The sequence below is a fragment of the Ischnura elegans genome, chromosome 12 (assembly GCF_921293095.1).
Source record: "Ischnura elegans chromosome 12, ioIscEleg1.1, whole genome shotgun sequence".
Lineage (NCBI taxonomy): Eukaryota > Metazoa > Arthropoda > Insecta > Odonata > Coenagrionidae > Ischnura > Ischnura elegans.
The window spans coordinates 5347464-5374273 of record NC_060257.1 but is presented as its reverse complement, the minus strand read 5'-3'; the positions used below and the strand labels follow the sequence as shown (position 1 = coordinate 5374273).

Sequence of the window (26810 nt, the reverse complement as noted above, 5' to 3'; positions counted from 1 at the left end):
CCTGTTCCAGTGTTCCATAATCAAGTGTCGGAAACAGTCCGTTTTGCAATAAATTTTAAGAAATGATACTTTTTAATGCGTATTTAATAGCAAATTTCTATGAGAACATATACACCTGTAAACCGAACAGTAAAGCCAGCTTTGTTTAATGGGATGCTGTAGGGATTGTTATAATTATTATATTTGTGCCTACCTAGGTCAGGAGTAACAGCGACAAGCGAACTTGAGTATGTTTTATTTTCACTGTTTCATCATGAGATCTCCCTCAGTGGTTCCTCTCGGAACCCGAAAATGCCCGCAAATAAGCAACGACCACTCTTCTAGAACCTACGACGACAGCCTTGCTCCATGGGAAACACTATACAAAAACAACAGCATTCCCACGCCTCGTCCTCCGTGAGTCTTGTGTTTTGGAGCATCCCAGTGCGCCGCGCATACATGTATGACTTCCGATCACCTTAAAGTCGACCGGACTAAACACGGCCTGCAAAACCCCAAGGTCGCCAGAATGTCTCGCGAACACGAGTTTTGACGACAATATGACGGAGAGGAAGCAATAAAATCGCGCCAACTTTCGCCCAAAAAGGTGCGAGGATTTTTCTCACGACCGCGGTCTGCCTTGTCGCCCCCGCCCCCTCTGCTGGGCGCGTAAGCCGCTTACGGCAAAGAGAACACGGCGAAACACCATTGAGAGACATATGGAGAGACCGTTAAGTCGACTGACTACATGGGAAAAAATTAGCTATAAATTACCCAGACTGAACATTTGGCGTGAGATTCCATTAACCTTGCGTGAATGAACGTGAATCTCAGAAAAAATAGTGCGGATATTACGTGGTGAAACGGTGGCAGCTACAGATGACAAAGGGCACTCGTCTGCCATATTTAAGGTGGTGGGATCGTGTCTCGCCCGGGTAGGTAACCCCTTTCTAGATCATAGTTGTTTGTGTTCGTCCATTGTTATTTGTTACCCGATTTACAGTTCAAATAGTGCTATTTTCGGCACGATGAATATGAATTAAGTTAAATACGCAGAAATATTAACGCGACGTGTGGTCGTAGCGCCCAGCTTATTTTAAAATTAATTATATTATATACCGCGCTATTTTTTTCGACGAACGACGCCGAATTCGGTGAAATATGCAATAAAATTAGCGCGAGGTTTTTTCGGTTTTGAGTTGACGGGAAAATTGACGTGAAACTTTGGAACGCAACGCTTTTGTTGCTATCATTTTTTCACGCTGTTTTTACCCGTGTTTTGTTAATTTAATCCGAGAATCATGGAAGGATATATCTCGGGATGAAAAATAACATGGAGATAATACGGAATGGGGAAATTAACTTCAGAAAAGACATCGACGCATCTAAAAAACAGCTCAATTTCAATACCAAGTTTGCAGTTAGTTCTTCAGAAGAGCGATGGATGACGTCGAATAATTGTTTATGTTTTCAATAAACGCCCCAATTTTTGGTTTTGATAGGTGAATTCAGAGCTCATCATGAACTAAGCCACAAGTACATGTATGATTTTCACACATCCAGGATTGGGGGGGGGGGGGGGTCCTATCCCTGGAATACGCACTCGCACTTCAAGGATTATGTTTAAGGTTGTCCCAAGTCTTCAATTGGATTTTGAATCCGGTACTCCTCGATGAGTAGCCCAACTCCCACCAACCTACCGCGCTCCCCCTGAATTTGATGTATTGCTCATATTTTTATATGCAGTCCTTAAGTTACGCCCTACGGTTAATTTATTGCTATTTTTTCTATTTCCAACGCCCTGTCCAGGAACCCCTAAGGGTTTTTTTTTAAGTTTGGAGAGGAGGCGTGCGATAGGTAAGCCAGCGAACTACCTGTGAGGCCGTAGTAGAGCCCTCACAAGCGGCCAGGTACATACGTAAACATACGCTACATACATTTGCCGCCTCCACATACACGACCATAAGACCCTCGCCGTCCTAACGCAAGGCCCGGATTACAGGAAGGCCCGAATAATCCTTCCGAGTCGGGTATTTCTCAGGGAGGCCGTGATTATTGGGCCCGTGAGAAACACGGGAATTCCCGCAGACAGCTTTCCCACACGGACGGGGAACCGCTGTGTGAGTGGCACGTCAATTTGTTGCCGGTCCGGAAAATTTCTTCCGCTGCTTTCGGTGCGATGCAATGCAGCGTTGTGGTGCGCAGAAGCACGAATTAGTGGAAGGCATTTCACGCGTGTATAGGTACGACTGTGACCTTTCTAGTGTGAGTGAAAGAGAAGTTAAAAAAAGCGCCATTAGTGGGCGCGTGCAATGCACAGTATATAAAAAAAATCTAAAACATTTTTAAAATCCTATGATATGAAAATACAATATTAAAAAACTGAAATAAATCGGCTAAGCTAACATGCTGTCGGCATGTGGCTCATATAGCGGTTCACTGCACACTTTCATTTTAATATTAAAAAACTGAAAACATTTGCATTACTATCATTGGATTTTTGTTGTTCTTTTTTATCCCATTGGATCTTTTTTTGGGATAAAATATCCTATTTCTACATTTTGTGTTTTTTGTACGGATTTTTTCGTTTCATTCTTTTTTTTTCTTTTTTTTAAACAATGCCTTTTTTCAATCAGTGTAGTCTCGTCGCTCTGATGGCACGGCGACAAAAGGCTTCACTGTTTGACCAACGAAAAAGTACAATTCTCACAACGATTAATTTATTAGGAATGGTACACACAGGAAAGAATTCATGTGCCAGCTAATTAAATTATTTCGTGAAAGGGAGTAATTTTTAGGCGAACAGGTAGTGCCTTTATGAACTCGTGAATTTTCGGTTGTCTGTGTGCGTGCCTGATTTCGTGAATTTTTAATGGTCCAGATTGGTTTGTGATGCAGCGAAAATAATATTTCGGTACTGTTTTAAGTGTTGTGTGATCGTGGCGGGAGGGACAGTCATAAGTGTCGAGTCATGCCTACGTGCAATATACGAGGCTATATAACGAGGCCTTCTCTCTCCTTCCGCCTTCATCACCCACGATGCTTCCTTCCCACGATGCACCGCTTCGGTTGGTTCCGTCCTCCACACTATAGTGGGCGCGAGTGTAAAGTGCATCACTGATTCTAACATAAACCCTTAGGCATCGTCGTCATCAGTCAAGCCAATCGACTTCTCACTGTGACAGAATGAGGTCTGTCATTTGGTCGATTGGTAGACTAAATTCAACGGTTCCAGGCACGATGTAGTGAAATTTTGCCGTGTTAAAATAAAATACAATGGCTTTTTGCACAACAATTTTAATTCTTACGACAAGTTTCGGCTCTCAGAGCCATCATCTGGTGCAAGACATCACAGTTCATGCGAACGTCACATTTATGCATTTGAGGAAGAGATGGGGAAGGATTCGACAAGTTTGAGGAAGGGGTGGGCAACAGAAGTACGGTGGAGAGACGGTGAGAATGCAGAAAATTAAGAAGTTGCGGAAAAACCACTCTCCGTCTGTTCCCACTCCTCCCTCAAACTTTTCAAATCCTCCCCCACCTCTTCCTCAAATGTATAAATGCGATTTTCTCATCTACTTTGATGTCTTCTACCAGATGATGGATCTGTGAGTCGAAACGCGAGGTGCGAATTAAAATAATCGTAAAAAATGCAATTAAATTTTATTTAATAAGTGGTGGGGTGTTTCTTGATGTGCTAATGAGTAAATAATGCCCATTGATGGATAAGTACTGGAAACTTAAATAATCCACAGATTTAGCATACATTCTACATCATCACAAATTCGACCTTATGTCTAAATAAATTGTCTTTGTTCGCAATAAATTACGATTCATATTTTCCTTTCCTCTAAAGTATGCGTTCTGCTGGCGATACGGCGGGCTCGTATCGCCAGTGGGCGGGATATCACATTCGGTGTGAGAGAACGTATCCCTCGCAGTGACGAAACCAAAATCGAACAAAAGAAGTAGAGAAAGCGACGCCCTAGCAATCCTCTCCCTTTCGCAAGAAACAGGGGCACACACTATGACGAGAGCATGGCAGAATCATATCATTACGCGCAAATTTTCTCGTACTCCACAGTCTGATTATCTCACGGCCAGTCCCAGCGAGCTCCTTGCGATTTCGTTGTTTTTAGTTTCACTTTTTGAGGCTGCACGTTAGATGGCATTAGGGGGCGATCCCAGCCTACGTATTGTGTTCTTCCTATTGCATGACGTCTTAAGGCACATATTTGCAGCTGACAGAGGAAGTTTAATAATATCTTGGCGATAAATTGGTAAAAGGTCTTGATGAGTCTTCCTGGATGCTTTTCGGGGTATTGAGCCGCAAAGAAAAAGCCAAAAGTTTCGGAGTGAAGGCTCAAAGTTTGTTCAATGCTTATTGAAGTACCTCACGGTATTCGTCGCTATCATATTATCTTCGTTGGTAATATTCTAATGCATCCATCTTGTAAATTTCATTTATTATTGAGGCATAATTGTACTGCAATTATCTATCTTATGTTAAAGCCAACGATTTCAACCTGTTGAAGTGAACCCGGGTTTCGTAACTTTGTTACATCGTCTTGGTTACACCTGACGATGTAACCAAGTTACGAAACCCGGGTCGTGCCCATAATTAAACAATAGTGAGCCTTACAAAGTTTTATTTCTTTATTTCCAAGTAAAAATAAAGGTTTTCAATTTCTTCGTTTAATTTTAAAATAGAATTTGGTATAAAATAAGAAGAAATAAAAATAAAGATTGAAGTGGGGGATTTCAGAAATGTGTTATTCCACCTGGTAATAAAACCCCACTATTTTGAAGCGTAAATATATGTGAATTGGATGAAAACTTTAACAATTGTGTTTTAATATTTCAGCTTCTTTCTAGAGGCGTAATGTGTTACGTAGTTTTATTACGCGGTGGCGTCATACAACTGCTTTTTCTTAAAATTTACGGTTAATTTTATTTTTATTTCCGATTTATTCCAAAGGGTGGCGCAATTAACCGGTTACGAGCCCCAGGACCTCATTGAAAAAACGCTGTACCATTACATCCATGGCTGTGATATTATGCACATGCGGTATTCTCATCACACACGTGAGTACCAAAGGGGAAATTTCCTACTTGTGTTCTAAATGTTAGTGCTAAATGATATCTGCTGGGCTCGTAAGCAACGTTAAGTCATCGACTGTCATCCTTGCGGTCGCAGGATCGATAATATATATCGACCCCGCGATATGAAAACATGATATATTTCAATGTGCATAATGGCATGAACGCCGAAACAGCAAAAAGGAAGTATGAAGAGAAGAAGAATGTGACCATTTCGAGACATCTTATTCTTCTTCTTCTTCTTGATGCCGTACTCCTCTTCAGAGCGTTTGCTGCTCGCTCTCTTACCCCTTGAAATAGACCCCCCCCCAGTATCTCTATCGTTGCCCAATCTTTGATGTTTTTGCCCACGAACATTTTCTTCTTTTCGAGACATGTAAAGCGACAATGTTTCGGGGAAGGATCTTCAGCGAATCGGAGGTGACTTTCAAGAAAGATAAGTCATTTGGAGCGCAGTGCATTGTTTTGCTACTTGTCATTCATATTCACACGATCAACGTAACGCTGGACGGCGATATTTGGTGGAACTTCGTGACAGGAAACATAATAAAGATACACTATTGTATGTTCCACAGAAGTTTTAATAACCGACCCAGGTTTCGACATTACACTATGTCATTTTCACCTTTGAAAATGACATAGTGTATTGTCGAAACCTGGGTCGGTTATTATAACTTCTGTGGAGCATACAATAGTGTATCTTTATTATATTCACACGAGTCTCAAATCTTGGTCAAAGGATGGCATTACCGTGTTACTACGGTCGTTTGGATGCACGTTGATTGGTTACCTGGGTCGTACGATCGGGGGTGTTTTATTGGAGCGGGTTGCCATGGTAAAGATCGCCACTTAGAGAGAGAGAGAGAGAGCTCAGTGACACGGCAAGTGGTGGAGGGATTCGCTGGGGTGGATGGCGCCTTCGGGTGGAAAGGAGGATCGATTGCGTCCCCGCAACACGATGCTCAGCTGCCACATCCGCTCATTGGTTGGCGCTTCTCTGCTCTTGTGTGTGCAGGACGGGGAGGTGCGCATGCGCAGGTAGTATGTACCTCCACACGAAAATTCTCCATTCTATATCATAGCCCATTGTTCCTCTTTCTTCCCATAGTGTCCCTCTCGTTATTACAAAGCGAGCAAAAAAAAACGTCGAATCAAAAAAAAAAACCTCCTAGTAAACTCCACGACTGATGCCTTAGCTAGTATTAATGTAAATTTTTTTACTTGAAAATGCACACAACTTAAACAATAGGCTCTTTACTTACATTCTTCCGTTACATTGCTAAAATTCTTAATCTGACCAGTTAGAAGTTACATTTAAAACGGAAATCGGCGATTAAAATTTTTTAACGATCCACATTGAACTCCACTTTGCTTCATAGGAAAAAACGATCACAAATTCAAAATAAACTTCAAGCAGCAAAAAACGGAAATTTTGATTGGTTACCTTGGTCATACGAGCGGGGGTGCATTATTGAAGCGGGTTGCCATGGCAAATATCGCTACTTGAAAGATCAGCTCAGTGACACCCAAGTGGGGGATTCGCTGGAGGAAGTAAGGCATGAAATGACTTGCCTGAAGACATTTAGACATTTTTAAGATCTTCCCCGCAAAAATTAAAATTTTTGAGGGTAAAATTTTCTCGATTCGTGGTTAATGTCACTGTGGTTAATTCACGGTCGTTGGAAATCGGGTTATTCGGCTCAAATTCCATTTTTAGTCGTAATATATTCGTATTAATGTGATTTTTTTGTATTCTGTAGGAGCATTTTCTGTTCATATACTTTGCCCTTGGATAGATGGCCTTCTCATTAATTTATGTTAATACTGCTGTCCCACCACCAGTCGATAGTGCGTTTGTTGTAATACGTACGAAATAAATAAATTTTCAACTACAAGCACTAATGCACGGCTACCTGGTATTTTACTGCACAATGACCAGCACAACATTGTTTCGAGTTCAGTGATTATTACTATTGGTTGATGGATCGACGTTTGCATGGATATCGCTGTTTAGACATCTTTCAAGACGACTTTCCTCACTTCAAAGAGACCCATTTTAGGTGCCAAACTGATGACTTCGGGTATGGCTACATTGAGCGCTATGAATCTTAATACCGATGGCCTAGGTCTCCGTGCAAAACCTTTTACGAATTATGCAGCGCATTTTGGCCTTTTCCTTTTTCAAACAAAAAATAATACTATTCCCTAATTATGATAAAAACCATATTAAAAAATTATACATTAAGTGTTGTCGCAGTGCTTTCGTCTATATCTATGATTGTTTAGAGTGTTAAATAAGTGAATATCCGACAAAAATTGGCCGTTCGTTAAAAGTAAGTTGTCTCTCTTAAAACAGCATGTGCTTTGCGAATACCAGATAGAATCAATGTCGTCCAATTTAACCGTTCAAACAAAAAGCTTTCATGAAAAAAATTGGAATTAAGAGAGAAAATAATACAATTCTGTCTTCGTACATAGGTCCTTGCTCTAGATTAGACCCCGCCTTCAGGTCGCAAACTAGCATTTTCCACCCTTGACTATTTATTGATGGATCGATTTCCTTCATCTCCCATTCAATAATACGTCATTAGCGCGCACTCATTGTCGCCTTTAAAAGTTCGCCGTTTGCTGCCTTCCTTCGCGCGCCATTTTTATTTTTCCTCCTCTGCCGCTGGCGTCCTCTACGGTCACGTGACGATCGATCACCCGACCACTGCCACCATCGTGAATGTCAGGATAAAGCTTTTGCACGCGGGTTATTTCGTTAGGCTCACCAGAGTTACGGTTGGTATTAATCCCATTCGACATTTCACATAATTAATTTTTCAAGCACAAGTCAAAGTATCATTTACACTACGGCCGTCAACGACAGGGAAAATTATAGCTTAAGCTGTGATTTGCGATGTCACACGGGCGTTTGTGTCGTCATTGGGTGCATCATTTCCAGATCGAGGATTCGCAACCTTTGCTTAATATCTTCTATTTTAAATCCTTTATAGCCTGTCCTATTTAACCCCGTTACGGCAGTAAAGGCAATAATTTGCAGACATCTGAGCAGGGTGGATGAAATTGGGTGTGGCTATTTTTGTTGATAACGACAATGAGCTAAAATCTGGAAATGTGTCCAACGCTCGTCAAATATTCAGAATCACTCGCTGCTCTTGCATGGCACAGCGAATTCAGAGGACAGGTCGCAGGATACGTACAATAATTAGAATTTAGCGGCGCAATTAACATCGCGTCGTGGCCCTCTAAGAAATATGGAAAAAATTGGCAATCTATTGAAATTCATCACTCGACGAAAAATAATCTTAACAGCTTTCAAGCTTTGATTAATAAAAACAACACGGACACTACGCCATCTGTTATTCTTCTGCAGAAGTAATGGCAAAGTGACGCACAAATTGCATTAAAATCGAGTTTTTTTTGGAGCCGCAACGATCTCTTTTTCGAAGTTTTCATTCCGAGATGTCTTCTTCCACTGTTCACACGCAGAGCGAAAAAAACACGCTCGCAAAGCGCAAGAAAAAAATTACTACCACAATGCTTGTTCCAAAGTTTCAGACTTATTTACCCATTCACTCAAAGTTGACCATCACGCAAAATTGCTCAAAAAGGAAAGGCTATTGAGCACTGTTAACTCCAAATCGGTCAAATTATGTTCCATTCCATTTAACTGCAGTTTAGTTACATTAATTGATTAAATTTGAATAAAATAGCAAAAATAGTTTAAAGAAAAGGCTCTACCAATGCCATTGGCGATTACGGAAACATTAATAGACTCATAAGGGCTAATTTCCGTCTCTGTGAAGAAAGAATACCTTAACAACGCTTCGGAAATCCACCCCCAATAGTCTCTGAATGTCGTCCCACGCGTCACACGACGCCCTTCCCACGAGAGCTTCCCCCTACCCCTTGCATCCATCGACCCATCGCGTCGGGGAGGATTTCGCGAAGCTGGTGGCGGGCGATAAGGGTTGGAGGGGGCGCCATTATATGTAACCGTCCTCCCACATAGCGAGGGCGGAAGGCACATCCCTTCCTTCATTTACCCTGTTACCGGATGATCGTGCGAACTGCCAAGTGTCACACACACACATATATATATATGTATGCACCAGCCACGGCTCTCTCTCCAAGGGTGGCGTTGGCTCCGTACGAAGCGATGGGGATTGGGGGGGGGGGGGGTACAGGAAGGAAGGATAGATGAGAGGGCGGATGGGGATAGAGTGTCGCTCCGGAAAATGGGTGCGTGGCAGGGGTTGCAAATACAAATCGATCAATTTGGACCCACCCATCACGGCTCAAATCTCTATTCAAGGAGCAATCATTATGTAAGGCACCGCGTGTCTACATAAAGTGATATCGATGGTTGCCGAATTCCAATGGAAGTACCTCCTTAGTGAACGCCATATACTCATGTAAATCTTCGAGGCGAACCTATCAGCAAACACGGACCTGCGAACGACCAACGCGCAAGAGCACCGATGCGGCCGTCTACGAAATACAAACCAAAAATATCTGAAGAGGACTGATTTTATTGACGCAATGGCTACAAAACGTAACCCTCTCAACAGTTCAGGAACTTATAGAACACATCATAGTTCAAATTTTTGGGCAGCAATTGACCCTAAGGAAGAGAATTGAATGAGAAAAGAAGGCGTTAATGAATAGGACAGAGATAATGGGAGGATTATTATGTAAGAATTTGAGGAAAAGACTAGTGAAGAGTCTAATCTGGAGTTCAGTGCTTTACGGTGTGGAAACGTGGACACTAAGGAAGGAGGACGAGAGAAGACTCGAGTCATTCGAGATGTGGGTGTGGCGAAGAATGGTGAAGGTGAAGTGGACGGAGAGGAGAAGGAACGACGAAGTGCTGGACATGGTGGGTGAGGAGAGGCAGCTTTTAGATGAGATACGGAGGGGACAGAAGGTACGGATGGAGCGAGCACTTAGCAGAAAGGGGATGTTGAAAACAGTGTTGGAGAGTAGAATGTGAGGTAAACGAGGGAGGGAAAGGAAAAGAATAGGATTTCTAGATAGAATGAAACGATGTAGGCTTTATGTTGAATTGAAGGGGAAAGTCTATGAAGAGAGAGGAGACGGCAAGAATACCTTTTTAATTGCTCGGCGGAAACCTACCTTAATCCGTAGAATACTATATTATTATACATACTTATTGGTATCCATATAATCCCTAAAATTGATAAAATAATTCGCCATCTTGACGGATACAGCAGTGAGGTCATCAGGAAGAGAATTGCGTAGGAAAAGGAAGCGTTCACGAAAAGGAAAAATAGCTAATAAGGAAACCGTGATGTAAAAGTTGAAAGAAAAGTATAAAGTATAGTAGTAGTTTGTTCTAGAGGAGAAAAAATTTCTAGATGAGATGCGGAGGAGAGAGAAGGTATGGATGGAGGGAATACTTAGGGGGGAGGGGATGTTGAAAACTGTGTTAGAGGGTAGAAGGTTGGGTAAACGAGGGAGGGGAAGGAAAAGAGTAAAAATTTTAAGATAGAATGAAAGGGAGTAGGCCTCATTGTCATTTGAGAAGGGAAGTCGAAATTGGGAGGTCAGGCCGTGGCAATCCATACGATGATCCATGAAACCAACCTCAACCAGTATAATACGTAAATAATGACAAAAGACCATTTAATGGTATAATACCTATTTGAAACGCTGGGATAATGAGCCACTTATAATATCCCAGCAACTTATTCAATGAAAATAAACCTCTTTTAACGCTCTCGGTCAAAAATTAAGGGGGCTAAGTTAAATTCAAGTGAATTTTCCATTTAAATTCCGAATTAAATTACTAGGAAAAAATAATACACAATAATGTATTAAACAAGTACGTATACTTCAAACATTGAGGGATGGGCAAGTATTGGGTATTAAGGGTCACAGAAGTAATTTTATTCAGAAAAAAAGCGTTGAAAATCTCAAAGTACAACAGGTCTAACCATAAATTTCTGAAGGCCAGAGATTCACAGGCGTAGCACAAGCTCATTGCACTATTGGTTTTTATCCAGTGAATAAGCACTCATAGGCGGACTGTTAAGTCCCTGGAAGAAATTGATTCCATTAACGCAAAGATGATTTTAGTTGTACGCACTATTGTAGGGCTATGCATTTATTGACAAAATTTATAATTTTTCACCCAAATTATTCGACGCTTTCTAATGATGTGTTTAGTCTAACGCATGCTAGGTATATTTGTCAACCCTTAACCGGTGACGTTCGGTCTGAGAGACCGCTGCGTTTCTAAAATTATGAATATTTTCAAAATTGCCATTTCAAAATATCTATGATCATCGTGAGCGTCATAATTTTTATAATAAGGACATGGCACTCTTAAAATTCAACGTTCTTATTACTTATATCTGAAAATTTGCAACTGAATTTGATTAGCGGCCTTTGATTTTTGATTGAGCGGAATTTGATTAGTGAGACCTCACGTCATTAAATTGAAAAAAAAGATAAACGTAATGCTGGTGGACATGATTGAAAAAGTTGTTAAAACAATTATTAGTGATTTATTATGAATATTAGTAATTATTAATTTGTGAGGAAGCGTTTTTAGTTGCATAACGTGTATAATTAAGTACTTAATTTAAAAAAAGTACGATAATTATATCTCAAGTGTTTTTTATATCGGGTTTTTGATCCTGTTTCTAATAAAAATTTTTATTGAAAAATTGGTTCGTATTGGGAATGCATACTTTTAAATATAAGTTTTAGAATAGTTAAGCCATCAAAGAAACATTAAACAAAACAATAAAAATGACACTGCAACGTTTTATGAATTTTTGTTTTATTGCGGTCTCTGGTAGTGTAACAAGAATTGCACGTCATTGGTTAAGAGTTAAACTAAATAAAATACGCCCAAAGTGAGAGCAAAAACCAAGCTTCAACGGGGCGGACTCTAGCCTCCTCTTTCGTGTGTAGTGTTTCTCTCGCCCCAATCGATGTGCCAGCGCCACGAGGTGCCGGATGGGAGCCTGTCCGCGCAGGAGGAGAGAGAATAGGGGTCCAGGGTGGAGCGTGGGTGGCGCTAGATGTGTGCGGGGGCGCCTGCGCCATCTCAGGGGGAGCCACTCCAGCAGCCAACCCCCGCTGAATGACAGCCAATGGCATCAACACTCGTGCGAGACAGCCAAGCCTCAGAATGGAGGCGAATGATGCTGCTACTGCTTACTGACCATTCCCCACACCAAAGCGCAACCAAAAAGATTTAGACCAAGCAGCCGTATGCAACTGCGTTGCTCAAGTCTTGAGCATGACTTAAACTCATGTTGGCATTACGAAACCTCACTCAAGTCCCAAATCACGCTCACGCTACACTCTACAGTGGATAATTTGAGCCCCATTTTAAATAAAGTCGCAAAATGTTCGCAGCCTCACGTTTTTAAATGAAATATCTCTTGTAAAATACTTCCGCATGCACTGCAGTAATACTATTTTTAGTTCAGGCGGTGAGACCATGAGTAACCAAGTAATAGGTACATGAATATATTTCGTAAATTTTATTAATGAACGTTGGCACAACTACACTGGGTCAAGTGAGTTCAGATGAAGTAAGTCCCGAAAACACGAATTTTAACTGAAACTCGACTTGAGCCTGAAATGTGAGCCACTGAGTTAGAATGAGGTCTAAATATTGAGTCAGATTCTGGACTCGCAAACCGGAGACTGAACGGCCAGTGTCTTCAATGAAAATCACGCAACGCCTAGAGTAGAGAGTCACCTCGTATTTATGCTTTATTTCCCAACATTGTGATGAAGATACTATGATCTTTATGCATATAATTGGAATCCTAAAATTGGCATACTGCAGCATTCTGTTTCTCCGTATGTCTCCCATGCCAGTTCTTTTACCTTTTACTTTCCTGAGGCTTATTTTCCCCATATTCTCCTTGATCCATCCACAGTACTTGTCCTTTTCTCCGCGGTCATTTCCGTCAGTTTTTCTTTACATTTTGATTGCCACGCAAGGGCTGTGTCGCTTCCTATTCTAGCCCGAGATTCTGTTTCTTCTTTTATAAGCTACATTTTTTTCATTGCATTTGTTTTTGTTGATACGCGTAGTATTTGAGTGATTCGTGAAAACCACATTAAAACGTATTTTCTATACAAATTATAATTTTTCAATCGTGAACAACTCAATTTACTGATAAAAAAAGCGTCATACAATAATTATTAAGTTATAGTTTCCACCCATTATATGGAAACCACCCCCTAGGTGGACACGTCTATCGGCGCTATGTTTGTCGACACATTTTATAGCTATGGACAAAATTTAAATTTCCATTATGTGTCCAAGTCCATCATAGTGTCCATGGAGTCATTTAATTAATTGCTTTGTTAACTTCACAGGCTTTAAACGAGGATTATACAAGACTCAGCGATGGAAACCTATGACCATTCTTTCCGAAGCATATCGAGATGAACATCTTAAGGAGGGAAATTTCTTTGGCATTTGATGAAATGATACAAGGCACAACTCCATTCGCAACCAAAATCAATTTTTCGAACGAAATAAACGCACTCAGAGAAATAATGAATAGATCAATTCCCAAGATTATATCTTTTTTTGGTCAGTTTGTATTAAATTCGTGTCGGGTAAATCTTTCCAGTGAATTAATAATGAAAATGTATTATTTCCTCTTTCTCGCAGTGCTGTTCAAAGGGCAGGTGACCACCAAGTACTTCCGGTTCCTGGCGCGTGACGGTGGCTGGGTGTGGATGCAGAGCTACGCCACCATCGTGCACAACTCGAGGTCCTCCAGGCCACACTGCGTCGTCTCCGTCAACTACGTCCTCAGGTGCGAATGACGGCAAATTGCGAAAGTAGACTAGTGATAGAGGGAGACAAAATATCCTATTTTCGGATATGTTCATTATTGCATTCCGATGCTAGAATTTCGATAAACCGAGTACAAAAAACGACCACCCTTAGAGACCTGTAGACCTACAATTTTTCAATGTTCTATCAATGATATACCATCTGATTTCAAAGCGAATATTTGTTACAAAAGGTCTCTAAGGTTTTTTAGTGGATGAACGCGTAATTAAGGATTCCGATACTTGTGTATCTGCCATTGTAATGAACGCTTCCACAAATATTGTAAAAATTCAAACAGAAGTAGAACTATTCAAATAAAATAAATATCCTAGACAATGCCAGAGTGTTCACGAGGGAAATGAAAATATAAATCTCATTCGTTGTAATTTGGGAATCATTGTAGCAAGGAACAAAAAAATTTACTTCAAAGCTCATAATAATTTCCTTAATGAATAAAGAATGAATCTGCCATAAATACATTGACCCCACAGATAATAAAAGACCGGTTTAGGTAACAGAAAAGGAAAAAGAAGTACTAAAAAATTATGAAATGATAAAAATTTTCCATTTTCGACAAAAATTTCCCGAGAAAAAATGAAAAGGTAGAATAAGAAATTTTCTAAACATACCATATAATTATCATCTGTATGCAATCGATACAAAAATTCCTTGATTCATGTTCTCAATGGTAAATTTTTAAGCTTCTTGTAACACAAACAGCATACTAATCACACAAGACAGACAAATGCGCATAAAAATGATTGTACTGTTCACTGGCTGTTTGGGGTGAACATCGGGGCAGCCTATGGTGCGACCAGTAATGAGGGAGACTAATTTCGGGCTCTCTTCTTGTTCTGAACAGCGACCTGGAGGCAAAGGAGATGGTTCTGAACGGAGAGCAGCAGTGCTGCGGTGGGCCTCGGGAGGACGTCAGCACGCCATCGTCTGCACCCGCCTGTCCCCTCGCCTCCTCCGCGGACTCCTCCACAACCTCCTCCACCTCCTCATCGCCCGCCTCCTCCACCGGAAGACCCTCCCCCACCCACAAGCCGAGGAACCACCGACCCACCCCCAACAACGCAGACCCCAACAAATTCCGACCTCCGCCGCAGCAACCCCAAACAATCGAAGAGCAGCAACCGCCGCCGCCGCCACCGTTCGAGGCCGCCATGAGGTTCGACTACCACCAGCAAGCGCCCCAGCACCATCACCACCAACACCAGCACCACCAAGCGACGGACGTCGTCACCAACGGACCGCACCACGCACCCATGTACGCCCAGATGTCCCCGATCACCAACAACCGCACCATGGTCGCCTCCACGAACCTCCACGGCAACCACCACCACACCACCACACCTCACCAGCACCAGCACCACCACGCCCAGCAGCACCAGACGCTGCACGAGGGCGGGTTCGCGGCCGCAGCGGCGGTGCCCGAGCACCACCAAAATCACCACCACCACGGCAGCCATCACCAGCACCAAGGCGACAACTTCGGCGGAGGCGGCTACGGTGTTGGGGACGCGTATTACACGGGCCGCATGCCAATGGAGGCCCTTCCCTCCCCCAGGGGCTCCAAAGAAGACCTCCTCATCTTCGGTGGGTTCTGCGGAGGTGAGGACGGTGCTGGGTACGGCACCATATTGGACCCGCTCCAACAGCAGCACCACAACCAACACCACCTGCACCAGCAGCCGCCACAGCAAGAGAGGCCTTTCAGTTCCGCCTCCAGCAGTTGCAGCAGTACGAGTAGCTTCGGGTCGGAGCCGCCGCCGGCACCGCTGGTGCCTTCTCATCAGCACCACCAGCAGCAGCACCAGAGACACCACCACCAGCATCCCCATCACCAGATGGGAGCGAATGGCGCGAGGCTGCTGCTGGCGGATGCGGAGGATGACGTGGTGCCGAGGGTCGAGGAGAGCGGTGCCGGGGGGCAGTTGCCCGTGCTGGACCTGGAGGCGGCGGCGTGCTTGAAGAGCCTCTACGGTGGCTTCAAGGCGTTCGGCGGCGCAGGAGAGGCTGAGGGCGCCACCGAAGCAGGTGCGTACTGCCCTTTTCACTATCTACCGATTCGATCGATAGATTTTTCATCCTCATAGGAAAATCTACTAGAATTGGTAGAATATTAATTGCGTATGCTTGGTTTCGCTGATGGTAGGACCTGCCCGCCTTGTGACGGTGCAGGATTCCTCGTCCCCTCCCTTCCTTCCCGTCCTTCCCCTGGAGGCGTCGTCGGACTCTCATCGCGGCGGCGCCTCCTTTCCTTGTTCCTTCCCGTCCTTCCCCTTCTGGTGGCAGAGGAAAAAAGCTGATCGCTTATAGTCCCTGCCCCAGGAGTGTATCCCGCGAACCCGACCCAAGGGTTTCGTTCCTATTGCCCTTTTCACTATCTACCGATTTGATCGATAGATTTTTCTTCCTCATAGGAAAATCTACTAAAATTGGTAGCATATTAATAGCGTAAGCTTGGTTTCGCTTATAGTAGGGCCCGCCCGCCTCTGTGACGGTGCGGGATTCCTCGTCCCCTCCCTTCCTTTCCTTTCCTTCCCCTGGAGGTGTCGTCGGGCTCTCATCGCGGCGATGCCTCCAATCCTTTTTTCCTTCCTCTGTCCTTCCCCTCTCGAGAGGCACGGGCGTATAAGTCTCCGACTTGGTTCCCGGTCCTCGAGTTGTATCCTCGCGGGGCCCGCCCTGGGACCCCCGAACCCACTGCCCTTTTCACTATCTACCGATTCGATCGATAGATTTTTCTTCCTCATAGGAAAATCTACTAGAATTGGTAGAATATTAATTGCGTACGCATGGTTTCGCTGATGGTAGGACCTGCCCGCCTTGTGACGGTGCAGGATTCCTCGTCCTCTCCCTTCCTTCCCGTCCTTCCCCTGGAGGCGTCGTCGGACTCTCATCGCGGCGGCGCCTCCTTTCCTTGCTCCTTCCCGTCCTTCCCCTTCTGGTGGTAGAGGAGAAAAGCTGACGCTTACAGTCCCTGCCCCAGGAGTGTACCCCGCGAGCCCGTCCTAAGGGTTTCGTTCCACCTGTCCGGTGGTGAATATCTAACGATTTGATCGTTGGATTATTCTTCCTCATAGAATCGTTAGTATATTAATTGCGTATGCTTGGTTTCGTTAGTGGTAGGACCTGCCCGCCTTGTGACGGTGCGGGATTCCTCGTCCCTTCCCTTCCTACCCTATCCCCTCCCAGGAGGAGTCGTCGGGCTCCTATCGCGGCGGCGATTGACATTTTAGAGTGTTTCTAGCTAATTTCGGGTCGCTGAATCCGAAAATAACCTCCGTTTTTTTCTATCGCCCTCCATTTTTACGAGCAACCCCTAAATTAGGGAAAACAACCCCGTACTAAACTTATCGCTTTTCAAGGTACTTTTATTAATATTATCTGCTTCTGATTGAAAAAACTGACGTTTTAAGGCCATCAGGGTCATGAAAGTCATAGACTTGACTGGGGTTGGAAAGATTTAGGGGGTGAAAATTTATAATAATTATTCTTCCCCATAGAATAATCCTCTAAAATCGCTGGCACGGAAATGGTTTTCCTGGTTTCGCTAGTGGTAGGACCCGCCCGCCTATGTGACGGTGCGGGATTCCTCGTCCCATCCCTTCCTTCCCTATCCCGTCCCAGGAGGCGTCTTCGGGCTACTATCGCGGCGGTGCCTCCTTCCTTTTTCCTTCCTGTCCTCCCCCTTCTGCGGTGCAGAGGTGATAAGCTCATAGCTTCAGACTTCAGCCCAGGGGAGTAACCCGCGAGCCCGCCCAATGGGTTTCGAATCCACTGCCTTTTTCACTGAAGGCAGGCGTCACATGATGCATGACAAATAAGTTAAGTCCTTATCTCCGGTCTCCCACTCCGTATCCGTCTATTGAGTATCTCCACAGACGGATTAATCACCCGGTAGGAGACCGGGAAAAAGTTCACGCAATTGATTCGCTGGGGAAAGGAAATGATCTTCACACACTAAAGGACCCCGCCACACGTCTATCAAGGCTGCTTGCGTGGTAGTTGGTAGATGTTCATGTACCTACCTTAACCGGTTGACTTTCTTGTTGGAATAAACGCGATGTCATAGCTTCCAAAAATTCATGAAAATATCTCCTTTTTATAACAACTACTCAAATATTTTACTTGCTTCACCTTCCGATGATGTGGCCAAAAGGGCGATTTGTGGTGTATCTTAAGTTCGAAAACATTCATGAAAATTCACGGATTAATGGAATTTTCCCCTTAATTCTGATTTTTTTCGAAAATATTTTTATTTCAACCCTATTCCTAGTAAGCGACCAAAACGATGACTATAGGTTTCCAATAATTAATGAAAAAAATCCCCACATTGTAGGCACGCCGCCGGGGGCCCGCTTCCACCCGGGCGGGGGCATCCCGATGGAGGAGGCAGCGAGGAAGGCGGCGCCTTCTTACTTCGAGGGCGGAGGAGGCCTGATGGTCGGCGGAGCGACGGAAGCGTCCGAGGCAGCCAAAGCCAGCGGTGTCGTGGTCGTCCCCGGAGGAGGCCTCGGGTTCTGCGCCGCCGCCGCGGGGGTGCTGGCGACGGCGGGGGCGGACGGAGGAGGCGGAGACAAAGAGGGCCTGCAGCACTACTTCCAAGACACGTGCAAAGGGGGAGGCAGCGGCGGCAGGATCAAGGACCACCACGAGATACACGTGGCCCCCGCTCAACAGCAGCCAGGGTACACGAGCGTCATAGTGGACGCGCAGCAGTACAACCTGCACCACCAAATGACGGCCAATGAATACGTGCACTAGACACGGATGAATACTTTGTGCCGTGTGCAAGCCTTCGGTGGAAATGTGAGGAAACAATCAAATGGAATTGTGCAGGTGTGATTAAGTGATGGCGTTTATCATCGGTATTCGAGCACCTGAATAAATGCCAGGACACTCAGATGAATACTTATAGTTCTCAAGTGAATAATACATGAAGTGTTCGAGTGGAAATGTTAGTACAAACTCGAATGGTCATTAGTGCAGTCAAATTATTTCATGGCTAATCGAATGGGTATTTTGAAATAAAAAGTACAATAGCTCGTTTGACTAGTCAAGTGAAAACCTGAGTACTCAAGTGAATAATCCGAGAGAAAACATTTGTGAAAACTCGAATGGTTACGTGGCAACTCAAATTTATTCATAACTACTACAGCCGGCTACTCATGTGAATTCATGAGCATTCGAACGAATTCTAATAATAATCTGACGAATACCATGGCGACCAAACTGATGTCACAATCAACTACTATTGAATCTGAATGTAATTCCATTATTTTGATTACTCAAGTATTCATCAGAGCGGCTAGGTATATATTCGTTTACTTGAATACCTGAGAAAAAAAAACACCTTGTGAACAACCGTAGTGTGTGAGTGTGTGTGTTCGTTCTGACAACTATGTGTCAGTGCCAAAGATGGAATGAGCGTAAGCGAGTGCAGCGAGTGAAATAAAAAAGCTGACAATCTAGCTGCGCGCCAAACTCCAGTGATTAATTAAGTTAACGAGTACGTAGCGGAGGGGAGGTATGCACTGTGTCTTTAGTTTTATAACCGACTGCTCTGTCTATAGCATCGGAGACTGGTGGAGCGGAGTACGGAGATGCATAATTACATTCGTCTCTGCATTGACGAATCCTCCCGGCCCTCTCAACGCCTTATATTGTACAGAAAGATAGAGAGAGAGAGTTGGGAAGACGATAAAACAGATACTTCCCTTAGTTTTGGAGATTAGGAAGAGAATCGACGGCTAAATTAAGAGGCCTCGCTTACATGGAGGGACTCTGACAAATGAAATCCCCAAACTTATAATGCCCGAGACTCGCCGCTAAAAATTGTGCATGTGAGAAGTGACTATGGAAATACAGGGACGTGTGAAGCATTAGAACAACTGTTTACTTTCCATGCGCGTGCTAAACATAGAAAAGTTTTTATCAAATGAAACGCATACGTGAAAAAAAAAAACAATGAAAGATGAGAAACTCGGAAAAAATAATAGAGCTATATCGAGTGCATCATTAAAGTGCCATTAAAAAAAAGACAAATGACGAACGGAGAAAAATGAGCTGTGAAGTGAAATTATATCTTTCAATAAAGTAGAAAAACGCTAGGCGATTCGTAAAAAATATGTGATGTAATTTATAACTACATGAATGACTGATATTTTGTACATATGTATGTTCATTACCAAAGAGTAATAAAATATTTGGTTTGACATACTTATGACTGTAAAATTTATTTACTTTTCAACACTGAATATGGTGCAGAAAGGAGGTATTAGATGCTAAATAGTAAGCACACTCATGGCTTAATGTGGACATCAGTTTACGGAGTAAAAATTTCTTACGTACCTCCTAAATTAGTGACAACCGACAGTAGATTATCCGATTAGGCTCTATGAATAAAAAGAATATATTTGGGGGACAAAATCAGTTTCGTTGAAAATAAAAATTTTCTCTTGTGACATATTATTCTTTTATCTCGCTGCAAAAACGGAAATTTAATACCGTATCACGCGTGAACGTTTGACGGAAGGCTCAAGTAAAGTTAATTCACCTACCACAACCCGTGCAAGCTGAAGCAATTTGTTTGCCACCAAATTACTCTCTCACATGTGACCACTCAACAACGGGTTTTCAATAAGTTTGTTTACGTTCGAGTTCCATAGAAACCAGGGCATTTGTTTGCATATAGTGCGCTTAGCAGAAAGTGTAAAGTTACACGATCCATATACATTTCAAATTGATTTTCTGAAGCGTAGGGTGTCATATATATTGTTTCAGATTATCCCACATAACGGTGTCAGCGCTTTCATCTTCATAGGCATGGACTTCATAGGCATGTACAATATTATGTGAGCTGGAGAGAGTATTTGGGTGGAAAATAAATTGTTTCATCTTACACGGGTCATGGCTGCTGGATTAACTTTATAACATGAGCCTTCCGTCACAAATTTGCACGTGATAGACCATTAACACAACTTACTAGTACAATTTATAAAATTAAACCACCGGAATATTTGGCATCACTCCGTTTGTAGGGAATGTTTTTCGCAAAGAACAACGATTTTATTATTTCCAAGCAGGATGCGGAACATTTTTGAGATCTATTTCCTGAATAAAAATATTTTTAATTACTAACTACGAACAAATCAGTTTTCAACGAACAAAGAAACCCGGAACAAACATTAATGAGGTTAATATTTTTATGAGAGGTTTCTTTTGTCATACTATGCTGTTTAAGTCCAAATAATGGAAAATCCAAACAGCAATTTAAGTTCGTATATCTCTGATACAATCGAAAAACCTGTATCGGTGGTATTTTTCCTTCCAACTTTTAATTGGCATTTGGCATTTCAGCCATCGGACTCATTCACGTAAGTCAATTAGTGGTAGCTCTAGTTAATTTGTCCATATCATCCCAAGCCTTAATTTTAGGATGCTGCATTAATGTGGGCCGTTTGAATTATCTCGGACAGTTCGTAAAGAGATCATGTCTCTTAGGACAATGCGGTCATGTGTGATGTGCAAGCTCTTCATTGTATTGCGTCCAGTGTATATTATAGCTGCTGCTAGATAAGGAGGAAAGCCCAGGGCTGAGATTGCCTTCTCGTGAAGAGGGCGTCAGAAGATGTGAGGCATGGGAGGGGGGGTGGGTGCGTTTATGATGATGACCACAGCGTCCCCCGCTCCGCTTTTTAATGGCCCGGAGAGGAGTGTGGGGTTTGTCTGGGAGAAGGGTGGGTGCTCTAAGGAGAGAGAGAGAGAGGACACTGCGTCAGCCCAATACCATGCACCATTAACATTATCAGAGTTGGGGAGCCTAACTGAGTTAAATAGGGTAGTTTCCTTCACCAAAGAAAACGAAATGCATTGATTGCGATTCCTTACCCACCATTAATGTATTCATAATATACAAATTATTTGGTTTTAGAAATCCCAGTTAGGACGAATGTTAATGTTCTATTTTAACCTCATTTGAAGAAGGCCAGATTGGCGCCCATGCGATTCCTCTCCACATGACGTCACAGGGACCTAGTTTCTACACGAGTTGATGGGAGTTTTACATGGTCTGAGATTACTAAGTCATGCATGAGGCACAGAGCTCAGGGAAACATCTCTTAATAATCACACATTCAAAATACCTAAGTTCGGAGAGTTTCCTTCGTTTGATAGGGTATTAACCCATTAATGCCCAGAAGAATTTTTTCAAAATAATTTACTTTTTTTGATTAAATTATGATTAGACATCACACCTGATGTGGGAAAAAATGTTTAAAAAAATCTCTAACATTTGCGTAGTACTTAATCCTATACGTATCTTAAGATACATCTGGGCACTGAAGGGGTCAAAAAAATGTACATTATCATTTTATTGTGTTGATGCACGTTTTTACTATATAATTCATTACTAATGCCTTCATCAGTGATTTTTGTACATGAATTTTAATTTTTGCGCATCAAATAATATAATGTTGAGTATTATTATAGTATTATTACGTGAACAATTTACATTTGCACTTTGAAATTTTACAGCGGTGTGACCCTGTAACCCAGTTTTCTATACCGTAGCCATCCCTGTACAACTGATACATCAAGTCTCATCTAAAATAAGTGAACCACCATTTTTATTCCTGACTGTTGTACGGTAACTTGCCAAGAATTGATCGCACAGGTCCACTCCACCCATGTGATAATTGTATTCTGCGATCGCCAGTGGCATTGGAATATAATTTTTTTCTTTTCGGAAACAGAAAAACAAACAGGAGTTTTCATTTTATTATGCATGCTATCAGTAATCATGGTAACTACCTATGTATTATTCATCGTTAGAAACTTTTCGATTTAACTTCAGCATTCCCCCTTTTGATTTTTGAAATGCAGCTTTTTCTGGAAGGATATACACATAATTGATTCTACTGTCACGAAGTGTTCCAGTGCCACACAAGCTCCTTCCAGTCAACTTTCTAAGCAGCTTTTCTGATATGAATAAGTTGCCAACAAATATGTTTATACCTCGTGGTAATTTACACTCATCCACGAGTCCTAAAACTACATCTCCTCCTTGACCAAGATCAGTTCTCTCAAGATTGGCACCAGCATGATAAACGTTGACGTGATTCAGAAATACATCATAATTTTAACCCAAATCTTACTGATTTCCCTCTAATACATTGCTTGCAGCCATATCTACCATAGTAGGGGTTGATTGATTCATCCACCGAACAGTATCCTCCAGCACTTACAATTTTGAAAGTCTTGTTCAAAATCTCAAACAAAAGTTGAACTTTATATAGCTTATCCTTGCCATCATTCTTCCCATTATAATAATTATCTGCCAGATGCAGAAACCTTAAAATTTCTTCAAAACTGTTCCTTCGCATTGACTGAGAAACTATTTCGATGGTGCAGTCTGGAGATGACCTCCGATAAAGCCATCGACTAGGTAGACGGTGATAACCTGAGAGTAGCGATATTCCAAACACTTTATAAATCTCTTAGATTTGTACGTACGAATGTACTAAAATTTTAACAATTGTTCAGAAAACTTATCTTGAATTTTAGTGCTGACAGCGTTGATGGTAGAGCTATTTCAGATATGTTTCACCTCTGCTCCATCACTAAGGTACGTCTTCTCTTCTCAACGGTGAATGGGAACCCCTATGCTGTTTTCTTGACTTACATAGCAAGGGGTGTGCAACAAAAGTAACAAAAAAATCACTTACATAAGAGACGTTTGAGAAATTTTTAAAGCGCCGATTCCTCCTTATGTCAGGTATATCCTTCGAAAACTCGGACTTGAATACAAAGTACAAAGTTTTGGGTGACATAGCGTGATACATAATTTCTTTACCAATGTTCACTAAAGTTACTTATTTCCTACACTGATTTCCGGCTTGCAATCTGGATTTCATTGCCTGCGGAAAGTTTAACGAGAAACAAAGTAATCAATGCATTCCACCGTCGGCGATACAGAATACAAGTGATGGCAGGATAGTGGCGAATACACATGGACGGCCAAGGGTCGCACGCCCCCCTCTTACGGGGCCGCCCGCATTGCCTAATATCGCAGAACTACAATTGTAACTCCTTCACATCATAAGATAGCATTGCCTTGTATATATGGGTATAATAATTTAAAATAAAACTTTCCTAAACTTTGAATGTGACTTGATTTTTTTCGTTACGATACAAGTAAAGGTAGCTCAAGATATCTTTTGCGCCCCCCTTGAATTTTTCCTGATTCCACTACTGTGCCAGGATAGGCAACTTGATATCGCGAGAATTTGTGCCTCCAGAAATTCAATACTGATTCATTTTATGCTTCCAATGAAGGTAATTTATCACAATTCAAATGAGGATACCACACACCACCATTCTGAGAAAAAACCTGTTTTTTCTGTATTTACCTAATTGTTCAATATTATACTTCATGAAATGGCAGAAATATAAAATTGTCTCTGAGCTATCACACAATTAGGATTATAAAATAATTATTTACTTATTTAATCAGTAAATATAATGAAAAATTCATATAAGTCAAAACTTGAATTTTTAGTACCACAAGTGCCCAGACGTATCTTTAGATACGTCAAAACTTTACTGATTAGTTTTGTCATGAGCTTGAAAGAAAAATGAATTTCTTTAAAATGATAATATTCCTTATACATTTAAAATAAAACAGGTAAAAACTGGATTCATATAACTCAATGCTTTATACAAAAAATAAATTTTCACATGACCATACCGTAGCGCTTTCCGAGTAGTTCATGACCAGCCATGCAAAATTAAGCATAAAAATTGCAAATATAGAGTTAAATCATCTAAATCACTTGTATAGCATTTGAAGACTTTCTTCTGTCATATTAGGAAAAGAAATTGCATAAAAAACAAACTAAAGCGTATTTAGGAATTTTTAAAGTATGACGTATCTTAAGATACGTCTGGGCATTAATAATCCTTATTTAAGCCAAGCGCTACCTGCTAGCAGAATTCTCAGCTACCTGCTAGCAGCCTATAATCATATGACATTTTTGAATGGCATATAAACTTTAATCCTAAAATCTCCAGAAGAGAAAGCAAAACTGAAATATCTATTACTCAAAATCTCCAAAGAGATAGCAATTTTTTGCATAATATAATATACCCCGCAATTTTAAAATTGAAATTATTTAAAAGTTAAGAAAAGGTTAAATAGGTTTGTTAAGCCTTATTGAACTGTAGAAAAATAAAGGGAGCATTATATTTTTATTTCAATAAGTCACTTGCTTCATAATCTTTCGCACGTGAGACTGAGGGCGTTTCCGGAAGCAAGTTAACTTAATTTAGAGTTCACTCGATGACTATGGACAAAGATATCCTATGATATTTACGAACTACCTCCAACGAAGGAGACATCTAGCGAGGTCATCACAGACCTAAAAATAAATGAGCACCGAATTCCAAATACTACCCTATGTCCTGAAGTCCTTATTTTACCCTATAAATTAGCCATTATGTACGTACAGGCTCCCTAGATTCAACGCTGCGCTTGGTGGCAGTCAATTATTTCCGGAGGCGCGAGGCTGCGTCGATTGTCCGCAGAGAGAATCTCCCTTCAAACGTCACTCATGGTACACGGTTGCCGTCCTTACTCAATTACCCTTAATCATGTCGATAGTGGCCCAGCCTAGCTAGCCCTAAAGGCCTTTTTACACGGGGCACGGAATTGCGCAGGTTAGAACTGCATTAATCTCTAAAATGGCGTGGAATTGCGCGAATGCATGAACGAAATTAGAACAGGGGCTATTTTTCCATCTCCCGTACATGCATTCTCGCATGTGTTCTAGCAATTCACCGCTTTACACGACGCAATTTTGACTGCGCATTCGTAAAACACGCAAGATTGTGCAAGTATGTGTCCCGTGTAAAAAAAGCCTCACAAAGGCTTGGGCTTGATGGCTATTACTTTTGAAAAAAAAAATGCAAATTCCATCTCTTCACGTTTTCCGTTCACGGATGAGCAACCAAGATCCCTACCCTAGGCAATTGGTGACACCTATCGGAAATCACTGAAGATACCAGGAGAGAAGATTTCGGAGTTACGAGCACATTCGTTTACGACAACATTTATTACATTTTAAAGATAAGATTTTGATAATTAATTATAAATTCTTGTTAATTTGATAACATTTTATGAACTGCGGTCTGAAATATTACCTACTTAAATAACCATTGTAGATTCTTCCAATATCCGCAGACTAATAAGTTGTTCTCGTGGATTCATAGGCGTACCAGCGATGGGCAGGAGGGGGCAGCTGCCCACCCCCCTCTTAGAAGCAAAAATCGCAAATGTCTTTAAGGAAAATAACATTTTTTCAAGCAAACAATTTAAAAGACTAATAAAGATCTGTTACAGTTTTCTAAAAATGTTGATTTCATTCACCTTTTCCATGCTTAAATCTTACCCACAACTTGATCAACCATGGCTTACTCCCCTAGTTTCCATTCTGGGTACGCCCTTGCGTGGAGTGGTGAGTCTGCGATTCACTCGATTAATTGAGAATCGCATTCGGGAAGTAAAACGTCAGACGATTGATTTTTTAAAACTATATTTTCTTCAAATTGCAGTTTTTTATCGTCTCCTTTGCTTATCTTCTCAACAATACCCTTCTACTTTGAGAAGACCTAACCGTCTAATCAAGAACGCCACGGAAGACTATGAGGTAGCATCCATCTCCTTCTTATCAACGATTATTACCTGACAACAGCAATTAACACTATTTAATTGTAAAACGTTGCAGAAGCTATTGGATCGATTGGTTGAATCGCCAAAGTGACTTGGTTCATAAAGATCGAATCTTTAAAAAGAACGCCTTTGCGCATCCCCACCTAA

At 41.9% G+C, this 26810-nt stretch overlaps 1 protein-coding gene across 1 annotated transcript in view; it reads left to right on the top strand.

Moving 5' to 3' along the window:
* LOC124169213 (single-minded homolog 1) overlaps positions 1 to 20155 on the top strand; it is a 121146-nt gene extending 100991 nt beyond the window's left edge. The window contains exons 9-12 of the mRNA XM_046547730.1: positions 4958 to 5064; positions 13757 to 13904; positions 14787 to 15967; positions 18276 to 20155. Coding sequence (XP_046403686.1) covers positions 4958 to 5064; positions 13757 to 13904; positions 14787 to 15967; positions 18276 to 18700 — 1861 coding nt within the window. The 3' untranslated portion in view covers positions 18701 to 20155. The remainder of the gene's footprint in view (positions 1 to 4957; positions 5065 to 13756; positions 13905 to 14786; positions 15968 to 18275) is intronic.
* The last annotated feature ends 6655 nt before the right edge of the window (positions 20156 to 26810 follow it).